This window comes from Gambusia affinis, linkage group LG09 (assembly GCF_019740435.1).
Source record: "Gambusia affinis linkage group LG09, SWU_Gaff_1.0, whole genome shotgun sequence".
Classification (NCBI taxonomy): Eukaryota; Metazoa; Chordata; class Actinopteri; order Cyprinodontiformes; family Poeciliidae; genus Gambusia; species Gambusia affinis.
Genome location: NC_057876.1, coordinates 412695 through 440264, shown reverse-complemented (window position 1 = coordinate 440264; position 27570 = coordinate 412695). Strand labels below are relative to the sequence as shown.

Here is a 27570-nt window from a genome sequence, read left to right as displayed (position 1 = left end):
AAACTTGAGCCATTTTGTCGATCAGGCCTCAAAATCAAAGAACATGTGGATCAGTTCCTTCACTTCTTCTCGTCAGCTTAAGGTTGAAAATAAATCTTTTCACGTTGTTCCTTTCTGATCTTGACTCAGATCAGGACTCAGACTGTGGAATGTAGCTGTAGCAACATTTTAGAAAAACTTACAGTTGTGTCCCTAAACATTTCTGCCCTTCTGAGTTCTTCTGCTTTGATTCCTACACTATTCATACAGGTGTTTTTACAAAAACAGGAAGAAACCCTTTTCCATGGAGAAGAAGTAACTCTGCACACTGTGTGTGGATGCTTGTGGTTGGTGTGACACAAAAGTCATGGCTGCACTGACCCGGTTCTTTGAACAAATTATTTTTTCAGATATTCCAAATGATCAGAAAGAGGATTTGTTGGAGAAAATAACTTCTTTTCCATTAGCCCTAGAGGGACTGAACCACACATGAAACAATATAAAAATATAAGGGTGCATTAACACACGTTCAGTTTATAGAGTGACATGGTGAACAGAAATCTCAAACAGGAACCACTCCATCTGTGGGATGTGTGTGAAATCATTCTGCTCTCTGGCTGCAAAGACTAATTCTTCGAAGAAGCCCTGGACATTCAGGCCATTGTAGATGTAAAGAAAGGAGGAGTCAATTCCTGCCCACAAATCTGGACATTTTGAGATTAATCCCTGAAATGTTCTAGAAAAAGAGATTTTTTTTTTTCACATATTATTTGTTTCACATATTATTTGAAGTCGAAAATGTTGAAATTCAGAGGATTTCCAAAAGTTTTATTTTAAGAAAATTTCTAAGATTAAAATCTAAATTTCTGAAATTTATCTAGGCTATTTGTGACTTTTCAGACTGAGAAATTTCCAAGCTTTTTTCTGGACAATTTCTGAGACTGTTTATGTTTTTTGGCAGAGAGTACTCCTCTTCTTTTAATCAACATTGAGCAACTTCTTTCTTTACAGCACAGGTACAAATTCCGGTAAGCTTCATAGTATCAAACTGCCACATTACATATTCACATACAAATGTTAGTGATTGGGTAAAATTTAAAAGCTGAGAGTCCAGACCCTCTGGATGAAGAGAGGCGTGGAACAAGCAGCTGGTTTTTATCAGGCTACGGTTCAGTCCAATTCAGTTCAGTAAGGTCTGACTTCTGCTCTCACTGCCACAATGACATATAACTACATAATGTATTCAACAGAGATAACTCGCTGCATAACTCCAAGCAGTCACATTCCGTCTCCAACAGAATCTGAGTCTGATACAGAAGCTTGTGATTTCTAGTCGTTTCGGTCTTTCTGTCTGCTTTGGGCAACGTCTGCAGTGTGATTAAACTCCTTCTGTCTGGGATGTTTGTCTCTTTCTCAGCTCCCTCATCCATTTCTCTGGGTCTGCGTGACACGCCCCTTGCTGCCCGGGTTTGGGCCTCGAATGTGTTGCTCGCTGAGATAAAGCGTTTTTGGTCACTAACAGTAAAAAAGCTTAAAACTCAAAATTTTGAACTGCTTCCAGCTTCAAACAACCAGATTTACTGTTTCTCAGCATTTCCAAGTTATATTAAGCAAATTATGCTGAAATTTGATTGTGGTGCTGAAATTTCACAAACTGTCCATTTTTGGCTTCTCTCGCTGAGATAAAGCGTTTTTGGTCACTAACAGTAAAAAATGTCCCATATAAATTGCGTCCGAATGTCCCACATAAAATGCGCCCTGTTACGACCCGTCTAAGCGTGGCCAGATCATAACATAAAGAATCCTACCTCTTCAGATCCCAAGCAGCCAAAAACACGAAGTTGAACATTTTGTAATTACATTTATTTAAAAGAGATTTATTTTTTCACTTGAAATGTTACAACAAGTGGAGCGTATGACTTCAGAATGAGCTAATGCCGAAAACAACAAACAAAAGGAAACTATCTGAATATTAACCAACTTACCTAATTAAAAGTAAATAAAACAAATGACAAACACTTACATCCCTAACTAAGAAAAAACATATTTTCACTTCTCTCGCTGAGATAAAGCGTTTTTGGTCACTAACAATAAAAAAAAGCTTAAAACTCAAAATTTTGAACTGGTTCCAGCTTCAAACAACCAGATTTACTGTTTCTCAGCATTTCCAAGTTATATTAAGCAAATAATGCTGAAATTTGATTGTGGTGCTGAAATTTCAATCTGTAGAGACTCACACAGAGAAGAAAATAGCAGTTAAAAAGATTTAATGGTACAATTCTTTGGCCCTTGGACCCGGCAGAAAACCACGAGCCGAGGATTGCCGTTATTGAGGAAAAGTATTTAAAATTAGCTTAATTTGGAAAAAAAGCTTGGCTCTCTCTTTTCCTCTGTCCCAAGTCCTTCCTGCGAGCCATGTGTGGCGACAAGGAGACAACAATGCGTGATGACGTCACAGAGTTACAGCGTTTAATTCCACACAAGAAGCGTATGAATTAACAAGAAAACTGCAGAGTTACAGAGACATACATTCGTTACCTGAGACAAAAGAATTAAAAGACAAAGGGACAAAGACAGAGAAAGAAAAGGCAAAGACATGTCTTTGGAGAAAGCCGATGCCAAAAAGGCAGAATAGGACAGCTATCTGAATTATTATTATCGTGTTCGATCTCTTATAGTGAAGGCGTTTCTCTCCTTGTTAATGTGTTCAATTAAGGCGTACCTCTGTATGACCAATCAGACGCTACCTTGGACGCCAATAAAACTTAGAACTTCCCCTAATTTCAAGCTAAGATCAAAGGCCCTTTTGGTCTCCTGTAAGACAAAGGAGCAAGCAGCTGCTTCCTGATTTTCCTGGGCTCTGGGGGCACCTGGACAAATAAAACCATAAAATAAGACTTCACAGATACCTGTGAAATTTGGAGTGCCTCCCGTTATCTTGTCCTTACAGGCATTCTCAGAACAAAGCCAAATCAAGTAATTTAGTTTAAGGAAATATTACCTTCACAAAACCTAGTTTTTGCTCATCTGGACTCAGCATCTCCAAAGATTTGAATCTTTGCCTTATCACATAAATCCTGAACAATTTTCTAATACTAAACAACACATTTTCATTCAAACAATTTCCATTTGATTCAGATATTATCATAGATAGTACAATTTTCAAATACATTCAGCATTCACCATTCTAAACTTAGATAATACACTTTGGTTAAAAACTTGCTATTAATACTTAGAAAAATGTCTTAGAAATTAAATGTTAATGATCTCAACATTCTATGTTGTATTTAGTTTAAACCATGTCAGATGTGGTTCTGGAAGACCTTTGATGTTCTGTGAACCAAACCGGGTTCTGTTTCACAGGTAATGCTAATTTTATGGCCTCAACCTCTGATAACACAGCAGGAGCCTCACAGAGAGAAGAGATCCCCTTTTTATCTGCATTAATTTCCTGCTTCTGAATACTTACCGAGAGTAGTTTTAATTTCAAATCCCAAGAAATTTGTTCAAAATCAAACTGTTCAAGATACCTTTTACACATGACATAAAATTAACTGTTTAAAGCACTAGAAATAATTATTTTTCTTTACACCGTGAGCAGGCGGTCTGCTCGGTGAGCTCGGGATAGTCTTCCCTCCGGGACCGAACCTGGTGGTGGTGCGGAGCCTGGAGATGGGAGAGCATGGAGGATCCTAGAGTACGTCCCTCATGGTGAAGGTGGAGCTGGGGAGGAAGTGGGTCGAAGCACGGCCGACGAGCAGGAAGCCCCCAGGGTAGCTTGAACTCTTGAAGGTGTCCTTGGAGGACGATTGGCTGGAGCGGCGTGGAGCTCCGTTCCGGATTGGCTGAGGCCAGGCGTGGTGATTAGATGATGTGGTGAAGCTGGTCGAGTCTCCCAGTTTGAATTTTCGCCTAAGCTCCATTTCACATATTGTCCGTTTTTTACTTCTCTCGCTAAGATAAAGCGTTTTTGGTCACTAACATTAAAAACTTGTGAAACTGAAAATTTTGACTTGGTTGCAGCTTCAAACAACCAGAATTATTGCTTCTCAGCATTTCTATGCTGTACCAAAGCAAATAAGGCTGAAAATTCAATGTGGTGCTGAAAATTCACATATTGTCTTTTTTTCACTTTTCTCGCTGAGATAAAACGTTTATGGTGATTAACATTCAAAACTCAAAATGTTGACTTGGTTCCAGCTTCAAACAACCAGATTTACTGTTTCTCAGCATTTCCAAGTTATACTAAAGCAAATTATGCTGAAATTTGATTGTGGTGCTGAAATTTCACAGATTGTCCGTTTTTTGCTTCTCTCATTGAGATAAAGCGTTTTTGGTCACTAGCAGTAAAAAAGCTTAAAATTCAAAATTTTGACTTAGTTCCAGCTTCAAACAACCAGATTTACTGTTTCTCAGCATTTTCATGCTGTACCAAAATAAATAAGTAAACGGACAATATGTGAAATTTCAGTAGGCGAGCAGGGGAAAGGTCGGGTGCCAGAACTTCTTGCACAACAGCTTAAAACTAATTTATTCCACATCTCTCCAAATCTGAATTTGACCCAGTCCATTTGACACAGTACATTTATTTTAGGTTAAACCATATCTTAGTGTGAACCAACCAAACAACATAATTTCAACTATTAACATAATTATATTGCTCTACACTTTCAACTTTGTGGGTTAAACATTATCTGGAGAAAGATTGGGGGTTCAGAAACTGCTGAGTTGCTGATAGTCTAGCTTGTCAACTTGCCTTTGACCGCAGCATGTGAGTCAGACTGTGTTTGACCGCAGGACCATAAGGTTTTTGAAGGACCCAAGTTTATATTTACACATTTTTGATTAATTAGTTAATTAACTGGAGGCTTATCGATTAGTTTTTGTTAGCATAATTTTAAGGGAATAAAAGCGAGCTGGGGAGAAAGTCTCTGCTGCAGAAGGTCAGCTGCAAGTCTCTCCTCATCTTAAGATCCGCTAATGATGTCCATTTACAGCAATCCCTTCTCCTGGATGAGCAAGTAGTGACAGTTGACAGTTGATTGAACTGTTAATTTTAAAGAAACCCCTGATTCTGAGTATCAGCTGCAGTGGAAAAAACACTATCAGAGTGTAGCAGCTAAAATCCTATATTTTAGGCTACTGCTTGTTGGCTCTTGAAAGGCGTTGGTCTTACGTGTGCTCAATTAATATTCAGGATGCCGAGCTTTAGTTCGACTTATAAGAAAGTCATTTATTGTCTGAACAATGTCCATTGTTTGCTATTTCCATTGCAATTCACATAAATTAGACATCAACCATCAACCAAGCACAGTAGAAAACTGTTGCCTCTTCCTATCAACAACATTTGAACAGATTCAGGTTGACCTTAAATAACCCATCCCCATCAGACACACAGAACTCAAAATTAAATACGCCCCCTGGTGGCGATAAACACAGAAAAGGATAAATGGCTCCTACACAGTGCCCTGCGACAGACTGGCGATGTGTCCAGGGTGACCCCGCCTCTCGCCCGAAATGTAGCTGGAGAGGAACCAGCAACCCTCCCGACCCCTCTAAGGGACTAGAGAGAACAGAAAATGGATGGATGGATGGATGGATGGCTACTATACAGAGCCTAGTTTATTTGAAAATGTATCTTTAGTAAATTTAACACAAAAACAATTAAATAGATATTATGAAAAGAATTTACAAAAACCACAATTGGTTAAACCAGCTGTTAATGATGACTTTTTTACACAGAGGAATCAGAAAACTAATCCTAACGCCTTCAACATTGAATGTTAGGAATAAATACAGCATATAATAACAAATGTAATCAAACCTGATTGCCCTTGAGGCTAAATGCATAAGCGTCAGACCTCTTTCTGAGACAAAATAAAGAATAGATATAGGTTACATTTATAGATGAAAATCTCTAACGTGTATGTCAGGGTATGGCCTCCCAGCATCTCTGTCTCTTGTAAAGGTCAAAGGTAGAGTACGCCAGGTATGCCATTGGGGAAGGTTTACACTTGGCTGGCTCCTCTTCTTGTTGGAGAGGTTTCTTTCTGAACAGCTCAGAGGTGATGAAGAAGTTGAGGGAGGGGCTCTCTGCTGACTTGTAACAGTGGGAAGGCAGTGGGGCCAAAATGAGCTTGTCCTGCAGCATCTGGCTTAGAAACTCATCCTCCTGCACACTGACACTCACCAGAGAGTTGAAGAGGTGTTGAGAGGGAGAGACATTCACCACTGCAGACAGCAGGAGAACCAAACATCTGAATTCTCAATCCTTTAGTTTTAGCCTTACCCAGGCAGCAAGAATGAGTATAATAGGAAATCTGAGAAACCCTGTGTGTGGAGGTTACCTTCTATTGCTCTGGCATCGATCACAGTCTTGGTCCTTCTTGATTTCAGCAGAGTCTGCTGAAGGGCTTTCTTGGAATTAAACTCCATCTCCTGCAGGACAAGGAAGAGGCTCACATGATTATCTGCTCAGTCTTGAACTTATAGCATATTTGAGAATCAGGAAAACATATGGCAAGAAACTACCAGGGCCCCATTGATAAGTGAAAAAACTGAATCGAGGGATTACCAGTCAATGTCACATTGTTAGCAGCCATTACTGCACACTTTGCCTTCAGAACCAAGGCAAGAATACATTATTCGGTGATGTATTCACCGAATAATCTTATCTTATGCATAAGGCTGACATGACACTGTCTTAAATATGACATGACATACCACCGTCGTAAACATGAAGAAGTCTTTGTGAATATTTATGACTGTCATTAACTGTCAGTCAATAAATAATGACAATTTTAATGCAAAGTTGACACTATTTAAAATGTCTTTGTTATGACACCTTGACATTAAACTAGACTAAATGTCTTTGTAATGACAACTTATCATTAACCATGACAGAAAATCTTTGTTAGGAGAAGCTGACATAACAGAGATATGTTATGTCATACGTCATATCTTTGTTATGGCATGATATAGTTATGACAACTTGACTTATGTCAAATAGTCATAAGGAGACAAAGTTCTTGATATGACAACTGACATTAAACAAGAATCATCATCTGTCATAAATATGTCATTACAGTTATCAAAATTTTAAATGTTATGCATCTTTGTGTATCACTACACAAAGATACAAAACATTATTTGTTATGAGTCTTCACTGTAACAATCACAAGACCATTGTAATTATGGTATTAATGTTATATTAATCTTACACATTGGACTAGTTACAGACCTCATTAAGCATTATTACACTGTCAAAAGATTTCATAACATATTCATTAACATTTTCTCTTACCTGAAATAAAGTGGAACAAGTAGGATCAATAATATGAACCAAAATGGACCAAAATGAAGCCAAAGTATGTCACCTACTCCATGTGAGATATGTATTTTAACTTTAGATTTTCTTTGAGAAAAAAAAACATTGACTATATCTCTCTTTCTTTGTAAAGATAGCTATGAGCAATTCAAGCCAATGCTACCTTGCTGTAAGTTAATGTAGCTAAAGTTTTTTCCCTACAATTTTAATTAGCAAACTAAAAACTACTATTTTAGTCATTTACCCTTTATGTGTTTTATTTAACAACTGGACTGAGGTGACATGGTGTTTGTGTTCTTCATAAGCTGAAGACTCTTTTCAGCCTATGGACAAATGGTGGGGAGGAGACAAAGGATGCTACTGAAGACATGCTGTGCATGTAGAGGACGCTAATGAGTACCAGCCACAAAAGACTGAAGTTCATGTTTGACCAAAGAGAGAGAGAGGCAGATGAAATATTCCCCAAGAAAACTAGGTAAGTCATTTTTGTGTTACTATTTTCTCCTGGTGAAGTGGGGTGGGATGGGACAGGTGAGTGGGGAATAGGGAGAAGAAATCAACATTCACCAGCTGAGTTAATAAGTTACATTTTAGACAACTAATGGTGTTCAATATCAAACTGGTGTTTAATCTATTTATTTTATTAATAAACTTCTTGCAAACATCCACAAGCCAGAGTATCTGGTTGGAAATAATTTTGAATGCTCACTAAATGAAAAGATACACTCATGTGCCTAAATCTATACATTAAATGATGAATTCTGAATAACAGTGGTAGGTTCTATGAACTTCTGCCAAACAAATATTTGATCAGAATAATTTTGTTCAGATCTACTTGTACTAAGAAACAATTATATTGCTCTTTTCAACAACCAGTTACACTGTTACTTACGGTGGCTCTGAGGTGCAAACCACTACAAATTAATTACAAAAGCAGTACAGTGCTTTCGTTAATGTTGTAGTGGTTTGCACCTCAGGGTCACCGTAGTTACTAGACATTTGTTTACCATTCTGACAGTGTGCAGCAAGGGACATTCTTGAATTGGTAATTCAATAAATGCTGAATTAAGATCACATTGTTTTTTGTTTATTTACTTTTGTTTCTTTTTTAAGTGACCACAGTGGATGATGTCATCACTCACTATGAGAATGTCTTGAAAAGATTCACCAAGTTTGAATTCATGACAAAGCTTTCACCATGATTAACATTCACTGAGTCCCTGTTCGAAATTCCGTGAAAGAGTTGTATGGAGCCTGGTGCTGGAAGCCCTTTGAAAGGCTGTTTACATCGTTTTAAACTGTGTGACTGTGAGCGTGAGTGGAAATAAAAATAACAATAGGTATTTTGCTCCATATAACACAGTAGGAGTGTAACAGGTAAACCTTTTATGGATGCAAACTCGACTAAAAACCAAACTGTTTAGGATTGTATTTGAAACGTAATCAATTACTAATTTACTGATGGAACTTGACTTAATGTCATGTTTTGATTATTGATTCTATGTTGCATTGACTTTCTGTGTTTGATTTGATGAAAAGCACTTTGAAATGCCTTGCTGCTGAAATGTGCTATACAAATAAAATTTGATTGATTGATTGACCACAACACCATTGCAAGAACACTTATAATTTCTGAGCACTTCCAGACACCTTCAAAGAGCTTAGAGACTTAGACTTAGACAGACTTTTATTGTCATTTTGTATGCACAGGGTGTAACATAACGAAATTTTGTTGCATACGGCTCAGGACAATGTTTTGAGGTTCCAATGAGGTTACTCCAGAATAAATAAAATACAATATAAAATATAAATATTAAATATAAAGTGCAGGAATGACAGTAAAATAGAAGTTATTTAGCTATGTACATGAAGTGAGACCAGTTTTCGAGTGCAGTCCAGTTAAGAGTTCAGCAGTCTGATGGCAAGTGGGAAAAAGCTGTTCCAGAACCTGGTGGACCTGAAGCTGTTCCAGAACCTGGTGGACCTGAAGCTGTTCCAGAACCTGGTGGACCTGAAGCTGTTCCAGAACCTGGTGGACCTGCAGCTGTTCCAGAACCTGGTGGACCTGAAGCTGTTCCAGAACCTGGTGGACCTGAAGCTGTTCCAGAACCTGGTGGACCTGAAGCTGTTCCAGAACCTGGTGGACCTGAAGCTGTTCCAGAACCTGGTGGACCTGCACCGGATGCTGCAGAACCTCTTTCCAGAGGGCAGCAGGGAGAACAGTCCATGGTGGGGGTGTGAGGGGTCACTGACGATGTTTCGGCCTCGGGACACGCAGCGCTGGGATGAAATGTCCTGCATGGAGAGAAGGGGAGCCCCGATGATCCTCTCTGCTGTCCACACCACTCTCCTCACGTTCTTCCAGTGGGAGGCGCTGCAGCCTCCACACCACACAGAGAGGCAGCTGGTCAGAATGCTCTCTATGGTGCTTCTGTAGAACGTCTTGAGGATGGGCGGGGGCAGGTGTGCTCTCCTCATCCTCCACAGGAAATACAAACGTTTCTGTGCCCCCTTGACCAGAGACGTGGTGTTCACAGTCCAGGTGAGGTCGTTTGTGATGTGCACCCCCAGGAATTTGGTGCTGCTGACCACCTCCACAGCCGGGCTGTTGATGAGCAGTGGAGCGTGGCTGGGCCGGTTCTTCCTGAAATCGACAATCATCTCCTTCGTCTTGTCAACGTTCAGGATCAGGCTGTTGTCTCTGCACCAGTCCACCAGCTGCTCCACCTCCTCTCTGTAGTCCAGATCGTTGTCGTCTCTGATGAGGCCCACCACCGTTGTGTCGTCTGCGAACTTCACGATGTAATTGGTGGCGAACCTGGGGGCGCAGTTGTGTGTCATCAGAGTGAACAGAAGAGGGCTCAGGACGCAGCCCTGAGGGGAGCCTGTGCTGAGGGTGATGACATCGGAGGTGTGTTGTCCAATCCGGACTGACTGAGGTCTGTCAATGAGGAAGTCTAGTAGCCAGTTTCGCAGGGGGGTGCTGAAGCCCAGGTGTCCCAGTTTTCCTGCCAGAAGTTGTGGGATGATTGTGTTGAACACTGAGCTGAAGTCCAGGAACAACATCCACACATGAGTGTTCTTCTCCTCCAGGTGAGCCAGGCTCAGGTGTAGGGCGGAGGAGATGGCGTCCTCAGTGGAGCGGTTTGGGCGGTACACAAACTGGAACGGGTCGAATGTGGAGGGGAGTCTGGAGACGATGTGTTCTTTTACCAGCCTTTCAAAGCACTTCATCATGATGGGAGTCAGTGGCACAGGCCGGTAATCGTTGAAAGAGGTGACTTGAGGTTTCTTTGGCACCGGAATGATGGAGGCAGTTTTGAGACAGGCTGGCACTGTGGCTTGGTCCAGTGAGGTGTTAAAAATGTCTGTTAGGACACCAGCCAGCTGACCTGTGCATTCCCTGAACACCTGCCCAGGTATGTTGTCGGGGCCTGGGGCCTTCCATGAGTTGACTCTTTTCAGCCTCTTCAACACATCGGCTGTGTCCAGGCAGAGCTGCTTCCGAGAAATGAAGACAAGAAAATCTCCCTGTTTTCAGAGCATTACAGGAATGCTACAATGAAGGACAATAATGTTTTTTTTATATTTTTGTTCAAATGTTAAGCTTTCACTGTCAAATTCACTGGGAGTATGGTTAATGCAACACCCCATAAATGCATCGCTTGTCCCTGCCGGCTGTATCTCTTAGTATTCCTAACCTTCATAGTTTTATAATATTCAGCTTTTAATGAATTTTTTACCCCATGGGGGAAACTGCTCCATCCTGTGGCAGAATTGAGATTTACAATATAAAATGTCCGTTGTGTTTCACAATGGATGTTTTAGGTCCTGTCTATTATGGCAATCAATCATCCAGTGTCAAGGCTGACATGGAGGAAACAAGACAGCGGCCATTTTGAAGTTGGGCAGTTTACAGCTTTTATACTGTTTAACACCTAGGAATAATTTGAGCTTTTGACATTGCTTTTTTGCATACTGCATGTGACATATTTTTTGTAGTGGTCGTGCTAAACAATGCCTCCAAACAAATGGAGATATCTCAGGAACCATAAAAGGTATAGATTTCAATCAACCACTGTTTTTCTCAGAAGGAATGGGGGAACGTTTCTGTCCTTTTCAAATTTTAGGTTTTACATGAGTTGTTTTTTTTGTTGTTGTTTTTACATTGCATGGAACTGTAACCCAGCATGCTAGTGTAACACTACGATGTGAGTTAAATCAGTGTTACCATAGAATAAGAGGTCGTGGGTGGAGAAAAAACAGAACACTGAGAGGTAATAGCGTAGCTGTCCAGACTTTTATTAAACCTCCATTTGAACAGAATAGAACCCTCAAAATAACCAACGAAGAAAAAAGAAACGGCTCCTCTTAAAGGAGCAGCACAATTCCTTTGCTATGGATCAACTGTAGTAACTGATCTTGTATGTGACCACATTAATTCAAAAGGAAAAATAAATCACTACACACTTACACTAGTGGTATCCTAAAACAACCAATAGAAATAGGTCTATTGAAAAACATCATTTATGCTTCTGTCCCATATTTCTATGGCATTAAAAGGATCTGGAACTTTTGTTTTTCCATTGAAAACATTGTTATGCACAGTAAATACCACGTGGGTGAAATTTTATGGATGATATGAAGCCTTCAAAACTGCTTTGGTCTCTAAGTACCAAGGGTAGGGTAGTACTTAGAGCACACTTGGTACTTAGAGAACAAGCACACTGTGCATAAGCAACATACTTTGTATCTTTTTATCTTGTTGCAGATAAACAAGCTCAAGTCTCCCATTGATTTGTAGTTATTGTGAGTTAAAACTGACCTGCTTTCCTATTTTTATTTATGTTTTTATTAAAACCTTTTTCTGGCCTTGTTATCTCGTCATAGAATTATATAAATCACAGCAAAGCACTGCATCCCTTCTCCTTTCATATATGGAACTTGCATTTAAGTCTAGCAGGGAAATGGGGGTGGGAACTTGCGTGGGTGACGTCATGCTGCAAGGGGTCTATAGTTTAAAATAACGTTTGAGCTCATTTAGAAATATCACAATATATTGTGTATTGTGATATAGTAAAAATATATTGGCATATTAGATTTTCCTCATATTGCCCATCCCTACCTGAGAAGAAAACATTTGCTTAAAAATTTAGACATCTCTAAACAATATACGTACCAAATACCCTTTTTTTCCACTCCCACATAAAATTTAACTAATTTAAAAATTTTGTATGAAGTTTTCTCTGTGATGACTTTCTGCAAAAGAAATTCAATATGAATCTATTTTGTGACTCAGACATTGAGAATTTATTAAAGTTTTTAGAAAGATTTTAAAACTTTATATCAAGATGTTTTCTGCTTTTAAGTTTTGATGTATTTTAAAAAATTGGGCTTCTGAAATTATGGTAATAATAATAACAATAAAATTAAATTTTTCTATTCAAAAGTGCCATTTCCTTAATCACCCCTACCCCTATTTTTAACAACTTTAACTGAAATTACCTTATTTAATGAAGTACCTAAATATTGCAGCAACATAAAAGCTCAATCTTTATCCCAAATTGTAGCTGAATTAAATTTTTTCACACCGTTTGTGTCACTACTGTTATTTTAATATTTTTTTCTTCTCAGTTTATCATATCAAACATTTTAGTAAACGATGTGTGCCTTATAATATTTTTTTTTTCAATGAGGACAAAAAAACCAGCTGACAGTTTGTTGCTGACAGCTCTAAGATCATGTAGTGTGAACTGGACATTACACTAAAGAAATGAGGAAGGGAGGGTCAGTGGAGAGCAGCGGAGTTGAAACTTTTTTTTCATTCAGTGTCATCAACAGAAAGAAAAAGGCTGGAAGAGACATATAGCCGATAATTAAAATGATGTCGATAGTTTTAATTTATATACGATTAATTGATTTATCGTTTAGCGCGACAGGCCTACATGCAACGATGAATTGAAAACCTTGAAGGACACAACGTGGAAGTGCCAGCATTTGGACTGGGCCACTGATCAACACGTGACTATAGTCACTAATCAAACCCCTGACTCTATGCCAGGCCAGGTATAACATAAATGGTAAGAAAGAAAGTTCTATATTGTTTTATACAAATGAGAAAACAGTGTATGATTTTTCCTTTCATTTTATAACTCTGTAGTAGTTTGTGTTAAAATGTCATAAAATTCTGATTCAATTTGTGAAAAAAATGTGGAAAATGTTAAGAACTTGAGAACTTTCACAATGCACTGAAGCTTTTACTTTACATGAGAAGATCAGACGCACAACCAAATAAAACAGATCATCTTTGTGAAAACATGGATGAATATGGAGAACAGCATGAACCTGAAGTGACAGAAGCTCCACCTTCAGGGCCAGAGTGGAATTCAGCTCTGCGTTGTCGAGACAGCCTGGGTTCGAGGCAAATCCTGCAGCAGGAGGCTCCATTGAACATCTTCCAACTCACCACAGAAAAAGATAGATTAGTGATTGTGTGCCTGGGAGAGGAGTCAGACATTTCAAACTCACAGGGATCATTTCTAATCTGATTTACTATCTAATATTTATATTAATAAAGCTCCAAACACTAAAATATTATGCTGTTTTAATGTGAATTTATTGATTAAGTATTTGTTGATAAAAAAAAATGTTACCTTTTGAATGCAACTTTATATATTTATTTATTTATTCATGACTATTTTAAACAATAAATAACATTTAAAACTCAAACACTATTTGAAGCAGAACAGTAAAACCTGTTTTTTTTCACAAGTTATGTGGCATAAATATAATAAAAATATAATTTATAATAAACTTATAAATTACACAAAATTATGTATAACATTACTAGTTACCATGGCGATATTTTGAGCTTCCTCTCTGTCCTCTAAGATGGTGCTGATGAGGAACAATGCATCGATTGGGTGTTACTCCAGCAGCCTCTGGCTCTTCAAAACGCACCTGTACAGAAATATACACGCATACGCAGAAGACATACACACAAATTAGGATTATAGTGCTGCCATGCAGCATTACGTCATGCACACACACTCAAAAGCTTTGTCATTCAACTTCACATTTAAAAAGGTACATATTGAGAAAATGTCGTTGCAAGGCTCCAATTATAAAATAACTAATAGCAAAAAGTATCAGTATAAATATATACAATAAAAAGATTAATGGAATTTCGTAGGCTCATGAAATGAGGGATGAAGCTGTTGTGGAATCTTTTTGTTCTGCATTTGAAGCTGTTGAACCTTTTCCCAGAGGGCAGGAGGGAGAACAAACCATGTTGAGGCTGGAAGATATCTTTTGTAATTGGCCGAACCCTGGACAGTAAGGTTTTTTTTTTTGCTTGAATTATTCTGAATATATTTTACACAGACTTTGATTTTTTATAAAGATTATTTTATGATATTGTTTGTATTGTTTACAGGTGGTGCAGTCCAGATGATTCTCTTAGCTGTCCGCACAACTCCAGGATTTCCCCAAGTGCATTATAAGCCTGGTGACCCGCCATGCATTACTAGAACCCTGCCAAGCTAAGGGCTGTTTGTTTATGTTCTTGGAAAAATAATAAGATTTTTTTTTTTTAATTGCTTAATTCTCTATTGTTTTTGCTTTTGTAAGCCGGACTGCAAGTGTCTCTTTTGCTTTGAGCATTTCACTAGCAGAGCAGATTTATTCCTAAACGATAGGTTTGTAATACATAGGTTTATAGTTTATACCAGTGCTTTTCAACCTTTTTTGAGCCAAAGTACATTGCTTTCATTGAAAAAATCACGAGGCACACTACCAACCAAAAATGTAAACAAATGATACTCTATTGCCACCTATATTAAATATATAGTCATTCTTATCAAAGTGTCTTGAATAGGAATCAAATAAACACAAAAAATTATTTTTTTATCATATTTTATATTTCAAATTGCACTTAACATGTCCACTTCAAAAGAACACCTGAACAGTGGCACAACAATGTGGTCTTAAATTTAAAGAGGTTGTAGAAAACTGAGAGAAGCAATAGTATTTGGGAAAGATGTCACTGTTACAATATGAAGAGTTGTATGTACAAAACGTTAATATCTGTATATTTTACTCATTTAGTGTGAAACCTGTGCATGTTTGGATGAACACAAAGCTGGTATCCTGGCAGGAATTGAAGAAAGACACACGAAGCTCTTCCTCAACAGCTCTCCATCTCTCTCTGTTTTTAGTTTTTATAGTAGCCAGGCTTGAGAAGCTCACTTCACACAGATATGTCGTGGAAAATGGAGCAATGTTAAAATAGCTTTGTTTGACAGAACAGGGAACTCCTTGGCAGCAGTCAAGCAAAAACTGTCCAAAGATAGATCAGCAAAGCTCAGCTTTAAACCACGATTTTGTCTCAGTTCAGTTAGTTCTTCCTGCTCCTGGAAAGTCATGTTCTTTCCAACAACTGCTGAACTGTGTGGATCCCTAACCCAGTCAAGGCATTCAGTGAAGGCTGAAGAGAAGTAAAACGACATCTTCTCCTCAAGAGTTTTTAAATGTGTACCTATTATTTCACACACTGCAGCAGTGTGAACATTTTGCCATTTCTTGGTTAGTGGGAACATTTCAAGGTTGCCACTTTCCACGTTGTTGCCAGAGGTGCAGCTTTGAGCGGAATCCTTTTATTTTATCCATACTTGTGAGCAGGTTTTCATTTCGGCCTTGCATTCATCATTCAGATGATGAAAAATATCCGCCAGGTATGCCAGCCTTGCACACCACTCATCACTTGCAAGCAGCTTTGTGTAATCGGACTCCTCATTTGTCAAATTCACTCTGCGTTCCTTAAATTTACTTTCAAATTTAAAAGTAAATTTAAATTTACTTTTAAGCTCATACACATGGGCTAGTCCCTTGCCGCGCAACAACCATCAGACCTCCGTATGAAACAACAAGGTCTTATGCTCCGCTCCCATTTCCTCACACAAAGATGCAAATATGTGGATTTTGACAGGTAGTGCCTTCACAAAGTTTACCATATTTACAACATCATTCAACACATGCGCTAGGTCTGCTGGTAAAGTCTTGGCCATGAGGGCCTCACGGTGTAGGAAACAGTGTGTAATAATTACATCTGGGTTTTTTTCCTTCGCTCTGCTTACAAAGCCTTTGGTGCGCCCGACCATGGCTGCTGCTCCATCAGTGCAGACACTCATGCAGTTTTCCCACTTAAGTCCTCCTTGTTCAAGATATTCTGATGTGACCCGAATAATTTTCAATCCTGTTGTCCTTCTGGCAATGTCTTGCAAAATAGGAAGTTTTCTCTGATTGCGTCTCCATCCACAAAACACACATTCGCCAAAAGTTGAGCATGTCCACTAATATCAGTACACTCATCAAGTTGCAACGCAAATTTCTCACTGATACAAATCTTTTCTAAAATCACACTTTCGATTTCTGCAGACATGTCATCAATACGTCTGGAAATTGTGTTATCTGAGAGAGGGACTTTTGCTATTTCTTTAACCGCTTCGGGTCCGAGCATCTCGTTTACAATGGCTTTACATGCGGGTAATATTAATGTCTCTGCCACAGTGTGGGACCTTTTTGATTTAGCTACAAGTTCAGCTACGTGGTAGCTAGCTTGAAGGGCTCTCTCAATTACCTTTGTGGTTTTTCTCATAAAAGTTGCCTGTTTCTCCATGTGTTTACGCAGGAGAACAAAATAGTCTGCTTTCTTGTTTTGAAGCGAAGGGTGTTTCGTTTGAAGATGGTGTTTAAGCTTGCTTGGTACCATAGAGATGTTGGATAACTTTTCACCGCATACAGAGCACAACGGAGTCGGTGTCGTTGCATCCCCGGTAAAAGTAAATTCAAATGAAATGTAACTCTCACTGTACTGTCTCGAGCTCACGGTATTTGCCTTCTGTTGATATCCACTCATACTAGGGCCTTCATCTGAGTCCAGATTTTGTCCAGGGACCTGATCGGAGTTAGCAGTTTTTCTTTTCAAAAACTTTTCCATCACTGTCTTTGCTAGATACAATGTTCTCACCACTACCTGTCATATTCACTCATCACTAATTCTCTTGTTTTAAGTACAATGCTATGTACCTACTGCCATCTAGTGGTAAGGAAATTACATGATTATGCCGCTAGTCACTACTACAGCACAGACATTCGAAGATGGCATATTATTTGCGGATAATTAATTTGTTTTCAAAATATCTTTTTAGACCAATTAGGTGAAATTGGATCATTTCCACGACACACCTGACGATCACTCACGGCACAGTGGTTGAAAAACACTGGTTTATACATTTTAAGCCGGCAGCGCGCAAACCAATCACATTGCTGGTGCATACAGGCTGACCTGTATCTATATTGTTGGAAATATGAGTTTAATTATGCTATTTCTAATGCTAGCTTTAACTTCAGTGCATGTTTAAATATTAGACGGATCATGATTGTTTTGAGTAGGCCTCAGTTTAGGTTAGATTTAGACTCATTATTTAATCAATACATAACTTAATTAGGAGAACATTTTTCCCAGATAGCACAATTTGATTAAAATTTGTTTAATCAGTAGTTTTTTATATAAGATCACATTCTTAAGAGTGTATAAATCATATATTCATTTGAAAATGTTTTAGTTCATTATAACCAAAGGAGTTGAAAACTAATCAGAAAATATTGAATGTAACAGATGTTTTGGTATTAAAACTGCTCATGTCTGTTTTATCAAAGTATGAGGATATATGAAACGTGTGCTAATTTTTATAGTCAAAATCTGCTGTTTCATGCCCTGTATCAGTTTGAAGGGATAAAAGACGGATAGGTGATGAACTTTGGTCCCACATCCTTGCGTAAAAATGTTTCTGTATGAAATGAACACATCTATTGTTCGTGCCCTGGGAAAGGGAGGATAGTTAGAGAGCACTGAATTCATCCCTTGGCCTTAGTAACACCTGCATGGTCTCTGGAGTGCAAACAGCAATACGTCATTACGGGCTGTTTGAGACCAGCTCTAAACTTTACGTACGTTAGAACGCATCAGACAGTAGAAACACGCCAAGAGATAAAAGTAATTGAATTGAAACAGATAGTCAGAGCACTGGGGTGGAACTATCTTAACTGCTACATGCAATGGTCTCGGAAGGCGCGTCTTAGTATTTTTCTAAGGTAATTAATTTCTTCTTTGTGGCTTTGGTTTCTGATGATTATGTTTAGCTGTTGATGTGATTTTATGCACTTGATTGTTTGAATAAATTCTGGTTGATTATGAAGTTGAAAAGTAGCTGTTGTCTTTGTGGTTTCACTTTTACAGACATTAACGGACCTGGGGAGACAAGACAACAACGAGCAACAGGTAGTGGATATCTCGTTTCACAACAATATTTACATCAACTTCCTGTGAGAAATGATGTTTCTTTAGAGAACTCAAGGTAGGAGTTTAAAACCCACCCCGTTGGCTGTGGCTGCACACAGGAATAACTTATAGTCGCAAATTCAGAGGTGCCAGTTGAGGAGTGGTGAAATGATTTATCCTTGTGAATGAACAATTATGTTCACACAGAATGTGTTCATGTATGCTTAGGGGGTGTGGCCAAGCAGCAAACTTTGCCTACCGCCCGAGCAAACAAAACACAAAAACCTGGTGTTGCTGGAGCTTCCTAGTCACCATAGGGCTGGAGCAGAGCTAAACTGCGAGGGCCTCCAATGCTGCTTGCAGTTTGTGTTTGAAATGCAACAAAAATGGAAAAGTTTCATAAGTATGGTTCTTCTTACAGATTTGACCAACGCTTCTGTGAGTCTATATACATGCCATCTGGGGGTTTGGGAGTTTTGAAAGTCCAAACTGTCTGCAATAGGCGGTATTATAATTATTTCTTAGAAAGCCTTCTCAAAATGAAGGTGTATCTGTTATTCAGTACTACCTTTGTGTTCCTCTTCCTTTCAGTCTGTCTTCGTGGATGGGGCCTTTGTTGGGGTGGGTCACTGTGTTGACTCTGCTTTAGCCGACAAGTCTTGTGCTGCATGTGGTCGGGGTTTGGGGCTGGGCTAAGACTGACTGACAGGTCGAGTTCAGGGCAGTGCATCACACAGGAGGGAGAAGGGAAGGGGGCAGGGATGATGTTGGGAGATGGAGAAGGAGAGTCAAGTATGGAAAAACTCATCCTAAAAGAAAACACAGAGAGATGATTTAGTAGATGATGAGAGGCTAATAGCCCTCTTGCAAATGGCAACTAAGTTTGGTTGCTCACTCTAGATGTAGTGAAGGCGGAGAACACATTACATTACAACAGAGGATAAATGTCAGAGGTCCAGAAAAGGCAATTTGATGTCGAGGTCAGGTGATGTAGTTTTGCTTTTTTTATTAGCATAACTACTATGCTAATAAGTAGTTGATAGCTCAATAACTTTAAACTTGATTCATCATTACACCCGTAAACAGTGTGCATCTGTGTGACGTCTATGTTGCTTTGCACAAGTGGGTTGCTTTGGAGTATAAAAATGTTTATACAGAAGTCTGATTGCATTTGCAGTAGTCTGAATGACCATGCAAAAAATATCAGATTTTAGCAAAAAATCATAACTGACCATCAAGACTTGGGAACAAAACCCATGAGAGAGGATCAGGAATGAAAAGAATTCTACAAAAAGAAGATGGAAGATAAACATTAGCAGGCTTTGGAAGAGCCTGAAGACAATTTTGAGGTTACAAACCAAACCTCTAAATTGTAGGAGATTCAGGGTGAATGATCCAAACTACTTTTTCAACAGCTTTGATCAGCACAGTTTCCCCTGCTGCTCAAACATCACCCACCCTCTCTCTTTCAGAGCACTAGGTCCCACACCACCACCTCTCCGCCAACCATCCTGTCCCTTACAGTACTACACAAAATAAAAATAAAAGCAAATAAAATCACAGGCAAAATATTAATATTTCTTATTGGCCATCAATCATTCTAGGCTGGATCGGTGTTGCTGGTAGTGATTGGTGTCGCTGATCATAAAAACCTGCATCTCACACTTTGCAGATTGCAGAGGCTGCTAAGTGCGCAGCCTCTGCAGATACGTGTGCAGCGTGTCTCCCTCTTTCCTTCATAATGTTCAACCACACAGCACTGTCACAGAACTTTTGCACTCTGAGTGATGTGATGCTTGCTTCAGAAAAACCCTTGGGGATGAAGCATGTCAAAATGCATCAACGCAATAAATTTAATGTGATATTTAAAAAATAAGCATTTGGTGGAATGTGGTGAGTTTTCGAGGCTCACTGCAGATAAAAAAAGAGACACCCAGAGCAGTCAGACAACAAGTAAAGGATCCCAAACTTGCCACTCGTACCGATGAGTATTATAATCAGAACAGAAGGCTAAGCAAATAACCTGAAAAAATAATTTAATTCATCAGGATAGATGACCAGCCTTTCTCAGAGTGGAAAACACCGAGTTCCACCAACTGCTCTTACTGTTGGAGCGCAGCTGTGTGCTAGTAGGGCCTGATATTTCAAAGACATAGCACTGTTTGAACTGCACCAGACAGTGGACTATCACGTTGAACATATTCTTACAACTGCAGAATGTAACTTTTAGAAAAAGTTTTTTTTAAAAGAAATCTAAACATTTATTTGAGATACATATTTAATATTATACTTAGCAAACTATTTCAGTGTTTATTTTCAGTTATAAAAATTGATTGACATTTAAAGTGCAACTAATTTAGCTTTTATACCCCTACAGAGGCTGCGACAAATTTGTACCGCTGCAGCCAACCAAAGATGGTTGGCAATGTCAATGTTAGGCCAAATAATGAAGAACTCAATGAGTTACACCAAAATATCAAAATTCGCACAGAACCTTAAATAACTTATTTAGACAGTTTATAAAACTGTTGATTTGGGGTTTAGTTACACTTTCAATAATTAATTGATAAGTCATTTATTTATTATAACTTTGCACTCTTCATTCTCCTTAGCTTTTAGAAAAGGAACAAATCTGATAAATATATTTATTCAGACTCCTTGACTGTGATGACCCCAAATAAATTCCAGTTCTCCAACTGCCTTCAGAAGTTAATAAATTAAACTAATTAATTAAATTAATTAAACTAATTAATAAACATGGCACATTTGTGTACAATTTAATCTCAGTCTATGTGGAATTGTTCTATTTCTAGCCTCAGATTTTTCTCTATTTGTTAGAGACAGAATCATTATAAGACCAAGAGCACAGAACACAGGTCAGGGAGAAAGTTGTGGAGAGGTTTAAAGAATAAAATAGCATTTTAAAAGCCATATTTGATTTTCCATCCACATTACTATTATTTTGTACTCTGTGTACTATTTTGTGTACTTACATAGATTAAGACATACTTGCTTACATCAGGCCTTACTCTTCTGAAGTATGGGCAGATGATGGAAAAAGTATTGCCCTCCATACAGCTCTGTCCCATGTAGAACAACAAGATGCTCTTTGCGGACTACTCTTCTGATTTTAACACAATAATTACACAGATTCTTGTTAACAAAAGGCATTCTTAGAATATACTACCCACCTGTGAATGAATCAGAAACTTTCTCACTGATTGTCCTCAGTCCACCCTCAAATGCAGTACTGCTACACCACAGGGATGTGTGCTCAGCCCGCTCCTCTACACCTGACTGTATACATGACTGCAGACATACTCACTCCTCCAACACCATCATAAAATTTGCTGATAACACTACAGTCATTAGACTTATTACAAGTGGAGATGAATTCTTCTACAGGGATTGAATTCAGATCCTGGTTAGGGTTGCTATCCATCCCGTAAAATATGGAATCGTCCCATATCTGGCTGTCAAATGTTGCGTCCCGTATTGAACCGATACGGGACGCGATTTGTTCTGTATTTCTATGAATATCCGATAGACATGTCTATCACACGCATATCAAAGCTAACTGTTACAATAATGACCAAAATAAAACACAGGAAATATTAAGGTCAGCTAAATTGACATGGCGGGAGCTATACAGGTCCCCCCTAAGGCTGCGGACCGACGCTATTGTGGTTGTCTAGAGACGGACACTACGCAGTCGTGGTGAGATGCTGTCAACCCGAGTCTTTTTAAAACGTCCTCGACCCCATTCTTCACCGACCGTGTAAGTAAAACCTCTCATAAAAATACAGACATGAGAGAGAAAACGCAAATCCCAGGCTGAATAATGTTAGTGAGGATGAACACAGGCAATCAAATTTAATCTAATAAATACTATCGGGAAGACGACTATTCGGAATCAATCTGATCTAGGTAACCATAAGAATTCATTCACCGTTAGCTTTTATCTAACGGTGAATGAATTCTTATTTTACAATATTGGTAGAACCTGGCGCCAATCTCTGAGTCTCAATTGAATAATACAGCTACCACTGTCTCTGCTTTGCATGTCAATAAAAGTTTGTGTTCACCGATACACCTAATACAGCATGCGTTACCTCCTGCTCCTTCTTCTTCTTCTTCTTCTACGTCTTCTCCTTCTTCTTCTTCTTCTTGTTTTTTTATGGCGGTTGGCAAACAACTTTTAGGTGCATTACCGCCACCTTCTAGACTGGAGTATGGATCAGATGTAAAATCACTATAATCTTCCCATAATACCTGTTCTTCTTAGAAAATTAAAAATACTATTAAAAACTACATCCCCCGATGATCTTTGAAGCAAACTTCTAATATCTAATTTATTTTTATTCCTATTTAAATTTCTAATTAACTCCTCCCTTTCTCGAACATACTTACTACATTCTAAAAAAAAATGTTGTATTGTTTCTAATTTCCCACAATAACTACAGAAACCTGTATCATGTTTATTAATTATTTTAAGAGTACTGTTTAAACCTGTATGTCCAAACCTTAATCTAGATATAATATCTTCTTCTTTTTTATTCCTGTTACATTTCCTAAATTCTCCAACTTTTCTTTGGATGCTATAATAAAATCTGGCATTGCTTCCTTTATCCCACTGTTCCTGCCATTTATTCTTAATATACATTTTACTAATATTTTTAACCTCATTTTTACTCATTTTAATATTTAAATCAACAATACACTTTTTTGCTGCATTCTTAGCAAAACTATCTGCCAACTCATTTCCTATTACTCCAATATGAGCAGGAACCCAAACTAATTTGACCAGAGATCCATAACTTTTAATTCTAAACATTAACTGATTAATATCAACTATAATATCTTGCCTTGATTCTGAATTTTGTTCTACAATACTTGCTAATGCACTACTTGAATCTGAACAGATTACAACCGCTCTCTCTCTTGTTTCCTCAACCCATTCTAGAGCCATTAAAATAGCCATTAGTTCACCTGTATATACTGTCAATTTGTCTGTTATTCTTTTATTTCTCATAATATCTAATTCCGGAATTATAAAAGCTATTCCTATATTATTATTTGACATTTTAGAGGCATCTGTATATATTTGTATATATTCCGCATATTCATTTCCAATATAACTTTCCACCTCTTTCTTTTCTAATTGTTTTCCTTTTTCCAGTAAGCTTAAATCAACTTCAGCCTGTCCAATTATCCATGGTGGAATAACAGGAATAACAATCACAGGACTAATTAAACTATGATTTAATCCTATCTCTCTTATTTCATTTTTTATAAACCATCCAAAACTATTTATTTGCTTTTTTTCTTTTTCTTGACAAGGTTGTAACATAATATATGGAGGATAACTTTCTTTATGTCCTTTAATATTTGCCCAGTAAGTTATGGCTAATTGTTTCCTTCTGAGCTCCAACGGCATCTCACCCATCTCAACTTGTAGAGCTGAAATTGGGGTACTTTTCATCGCTCCACAACAAAGTCTTAATGCTTGATATTGTATTCTATCTATGGTTTTTAGTAAACTATTTGAAGCTGAATTATATAAAATACATCCATAATCAAAATACGTCTTCTCCTTCTTCTACGTCTTCTTCTTCTTCTTCTACGTCTTCTTCTTTAGATTTTAACGGCAGCTTGCATCCATTATTGTTGCACTACTGCCATCTATTGGATCCTAATATCTATACCTCAAAATCTCATAATGATCCCACTATTTTTTTAAAAACAAAAAAATCTTCTTTTTCCCCCTTAATACCATTTAACCAACCACATTGTCAAATTTCAATTCCCTATTAAAACCTAATTCCGTTTTCAATAATCTTTCTTGATTTACATATTTTCTACAACTAATAAAAACATGTTCCATCGTTTCTACGGCATCACACCAACTTACATAAACCAGTAAGATGTTTCCTCATCTTAAAAAGAGTTCAGCTTAAAAAACTGACCGGTTCTTATTCTATTTATAATTATCTCCCCCCTCCTGTTTATTCCTCTAATCCTAAATACATCAACTGTATTTTGTATTCTATATAAATACCTTCCATTTATTTCATTATCCCAGCTAATTTTCCATATCTTCTTACTTTCTCTCCACACTATATTTTTGCCTTCAGATTTAGATAACTTCATAGGAATATCAATGTCTTCTTCTTAATAGCCTCCTTAGCCAACCTATCTTCTCTTTCATTACCCAAAATACCCACATGAGCAGGAATCCACAATAATGTTAAATTTTTACTTTGTTCACAAATTTCATAATCAACAGCCATAATCTCATATAACATATTTTGATGATTATTTGTACTTCCCTTTTCAATACTCAACAATACAGATAATGAATCGCTACAAACTATTATTTTATTTATATTAGTATCCTCCACCCATTCTAAAGCTAATTATATAGCACATAATTCTACTGCATATATACTCAGATAATTAGATGTTCTTTTAAATTTATTCAATAATTTACCATTATCTGTTGTCTTCTGATACATGATGGCATTTCTCCTGATTCTACTTGTAAAGCACATACTGGAGTTGATTTAACTGCCCCTAAACAAATTCTCAATGCTCTAGCTTGAATAACATCTCATTTTTTTAATCTAGTTTTAGCCGCTGAACCATACACCACTCCCATAATCTATTCTTGACCGAATTAGTGACACATAAACATTTTTAAGTGATTCAAAATTTGCACCCCATCTCAACAAGAAGAACCTTTTTATTTTTCTCCATATGTTCTATATGATTTTCCCAAGTTAACTTCTTATCAAGGACTACTCCCAAAAACCGAAAACAGTCAACCCTTTCTAACTTTTTCAGCTCTTTCCCATATAAATGCAACTTTTTATCAACCCCAATTTATGTTGTTGCTCCTCCTACACTTTGGACTGAACCATTGTTCTAACAATGGTAGAAGTGGACCTAAAATTTCATTTTTATTTTGAAATTTTAGGTCCACATTGTGGACTATATCCTAAATATGGTCCACAATGTGAGCCTGCTACCAAGGAGCTCTTTAACCATCTTTGTGACCTCATCCCCAGAGATTAGCTAGCCCAACCCAGAGTCCCCAGGTTCTGCTTCCTCAATGGAAGGAATGTTGGTGGGATTGAGGAGGTCTTTGAAATAATCTGAACTGCATGAACAGTCAGAATGGAGGCAGAGGGAAGTTACCTTCTCATTCACTGGGGTGAATCCCAACATATAAGGACCAAGATGGGGGACAACAAGTATGCCCACTCCTGCCGGCACCTCTCATAGGCAAATCCAGCGTGAAAGAGTGTCCAACCCCTCTCAAGTAGACTCGTTCTAAAGTCAAGTGTTGAAGTGAGAACAACTATTTTTAGCTGGAACCTCTCAACATCACACAACAGCTCAGGTTCCTTCCCCACTAGAGAGGTGACATTTCACATCCCGAAAGCCAGCTTCTGTCGCTCAGGATCAGATCGCCAAGATCCTCGCCCTCAGCCACCACCCAGTTTATAACAATCTTTAAGCACGTTTATTCCCTTTTTGGACAATTTGCTGTTATTTGTGAAAGCATACAGGCAAGTACTCATAATTTGTATTTGTTTATCTTATAGAAAACCACACACCCATACCCCCACACATGCCCTTATTTGTGTGTATGGAGGAAGTGGAATCTCAAGATTTAAATAAAGACAAGTAAAGCTCAATTTGGGACTCGGATATTATCTAATTTCACCAACTCACCTAAACATATATACCAGCTGTCCTAACCCTACACCCTGGAGTGATTGTTAATCTGTAAACAAACCAGTTTCAGTCTTCATTGCAGTTCCAGAAGCCAAAGAAAATTGTATTTAGGAAATATATGATATATAAATGTACAAAAAAAATTTGACATCAACATAAAAGGGGAAAATATTTATTGTTTCTAAAATGTCATGTTCAAAATGTCAAATTTAATCAATGTCAAAATTAACAAAACAGAAAATCTTGTGGGAAGTGGAAGTCATTTCATTACCGGTTACGACTTAGAATCCAAACCAAATCTCTAAACTTAAATTGCTTATGGAGAGGTTATTAGTGCAGGGCATGTTACTTTAGTGATTTTGTCTTACTTTTAATGTTAAACTTGTGATATATATATCATATATATATATATATATATTTCAAGATCAAAGGACCCAGTTTAGCTGCTAATCTTGCTTTTTCCTACAACCCAATGTTAATGCAATTACACATAGCAATTTATACAAGTTATGTGACATTTTTACAACATCCAATAATAAACTATTTGACACTTTAGAGATTCCTGTCTTCAATTTCACATTTAGGTATATCCAGAGGCCAATTGGGATTTTTAACCCATCAGGAAGCTGTAACAGAGACAAAAACAATTTTTATCATATTTAGAAATACTTCACCCATTCAATTGCATTGTTGCAGGGATGTCTACCTGTATGGGTATCCATGGTACTTTGCTCTGAAAATGGACAGCAGCCAGCTGAAGCACAGCATCACGAGACACATGCCTGCCACGCACATGACTGAAATACACATAATTTCATACTCTTTGTACATTTGATGGACAGACTCTTAAATAACTAATAACTTAAAAAGTCATGAACTAATCTATAGTTCTCTTAATGTCCTGCTGTCAAGTGAGTCAACACTTCTAAATACATGGCCAAGTTTGCAGACGTTAGCCCCGCATTAAAGATTAGCTTCACATGTTCATAGTGTATTACGATAATAAACCAGTAGTGATTGCCCGAGTCTCTTCTTGGCCTCTGCAGATTAACCATAAACTGTTCCTGGATTCTCAACTGGCCGTCGGTTCACTCCTCATTCCTCCGCACCTGAACTTACCTGTCTGTCTTCCACTGCAGCCTCTACACCTTTCGCCAAGACCTCACACTAGACCCCCGGATCA

General features: G+C 38.0%; 1 protein-coding gene across 3 annotated transcripts in view; it reads right to left on the bottom strand.

Moving 5' to 3' along the window:
• Positions 1 to 26543: 26543 nt before the first annotated feature.
• The window catches only part of LOC122836855 (magnesium transporter protein 1-like), a 61480-nt gene continuing 60453 nt past the window's right edge, over positions 26544 to 27570 (bottom strand). For all 3 annotated transcript variants that reach the window (XM_044126805.1, XM_044126804.1, XM_044126806.1), the window contains 2 exons: positions 27094 to 27184; positions 26544 to 27013 (listed from right to left, as the gene is read on the bottom strand). In XM_044126805.1, coding sequence (XP_043982740.1) covers positions 26998 to 27013; positions 27094 to 27184 — 107 coding nt within the window. In that variant the 3' untranslated portion in view covers positions 26544 to 26997. The remainder of the gene's footprint in view (positions 27014 to 27093; positions 27185 to 27570) is intronic.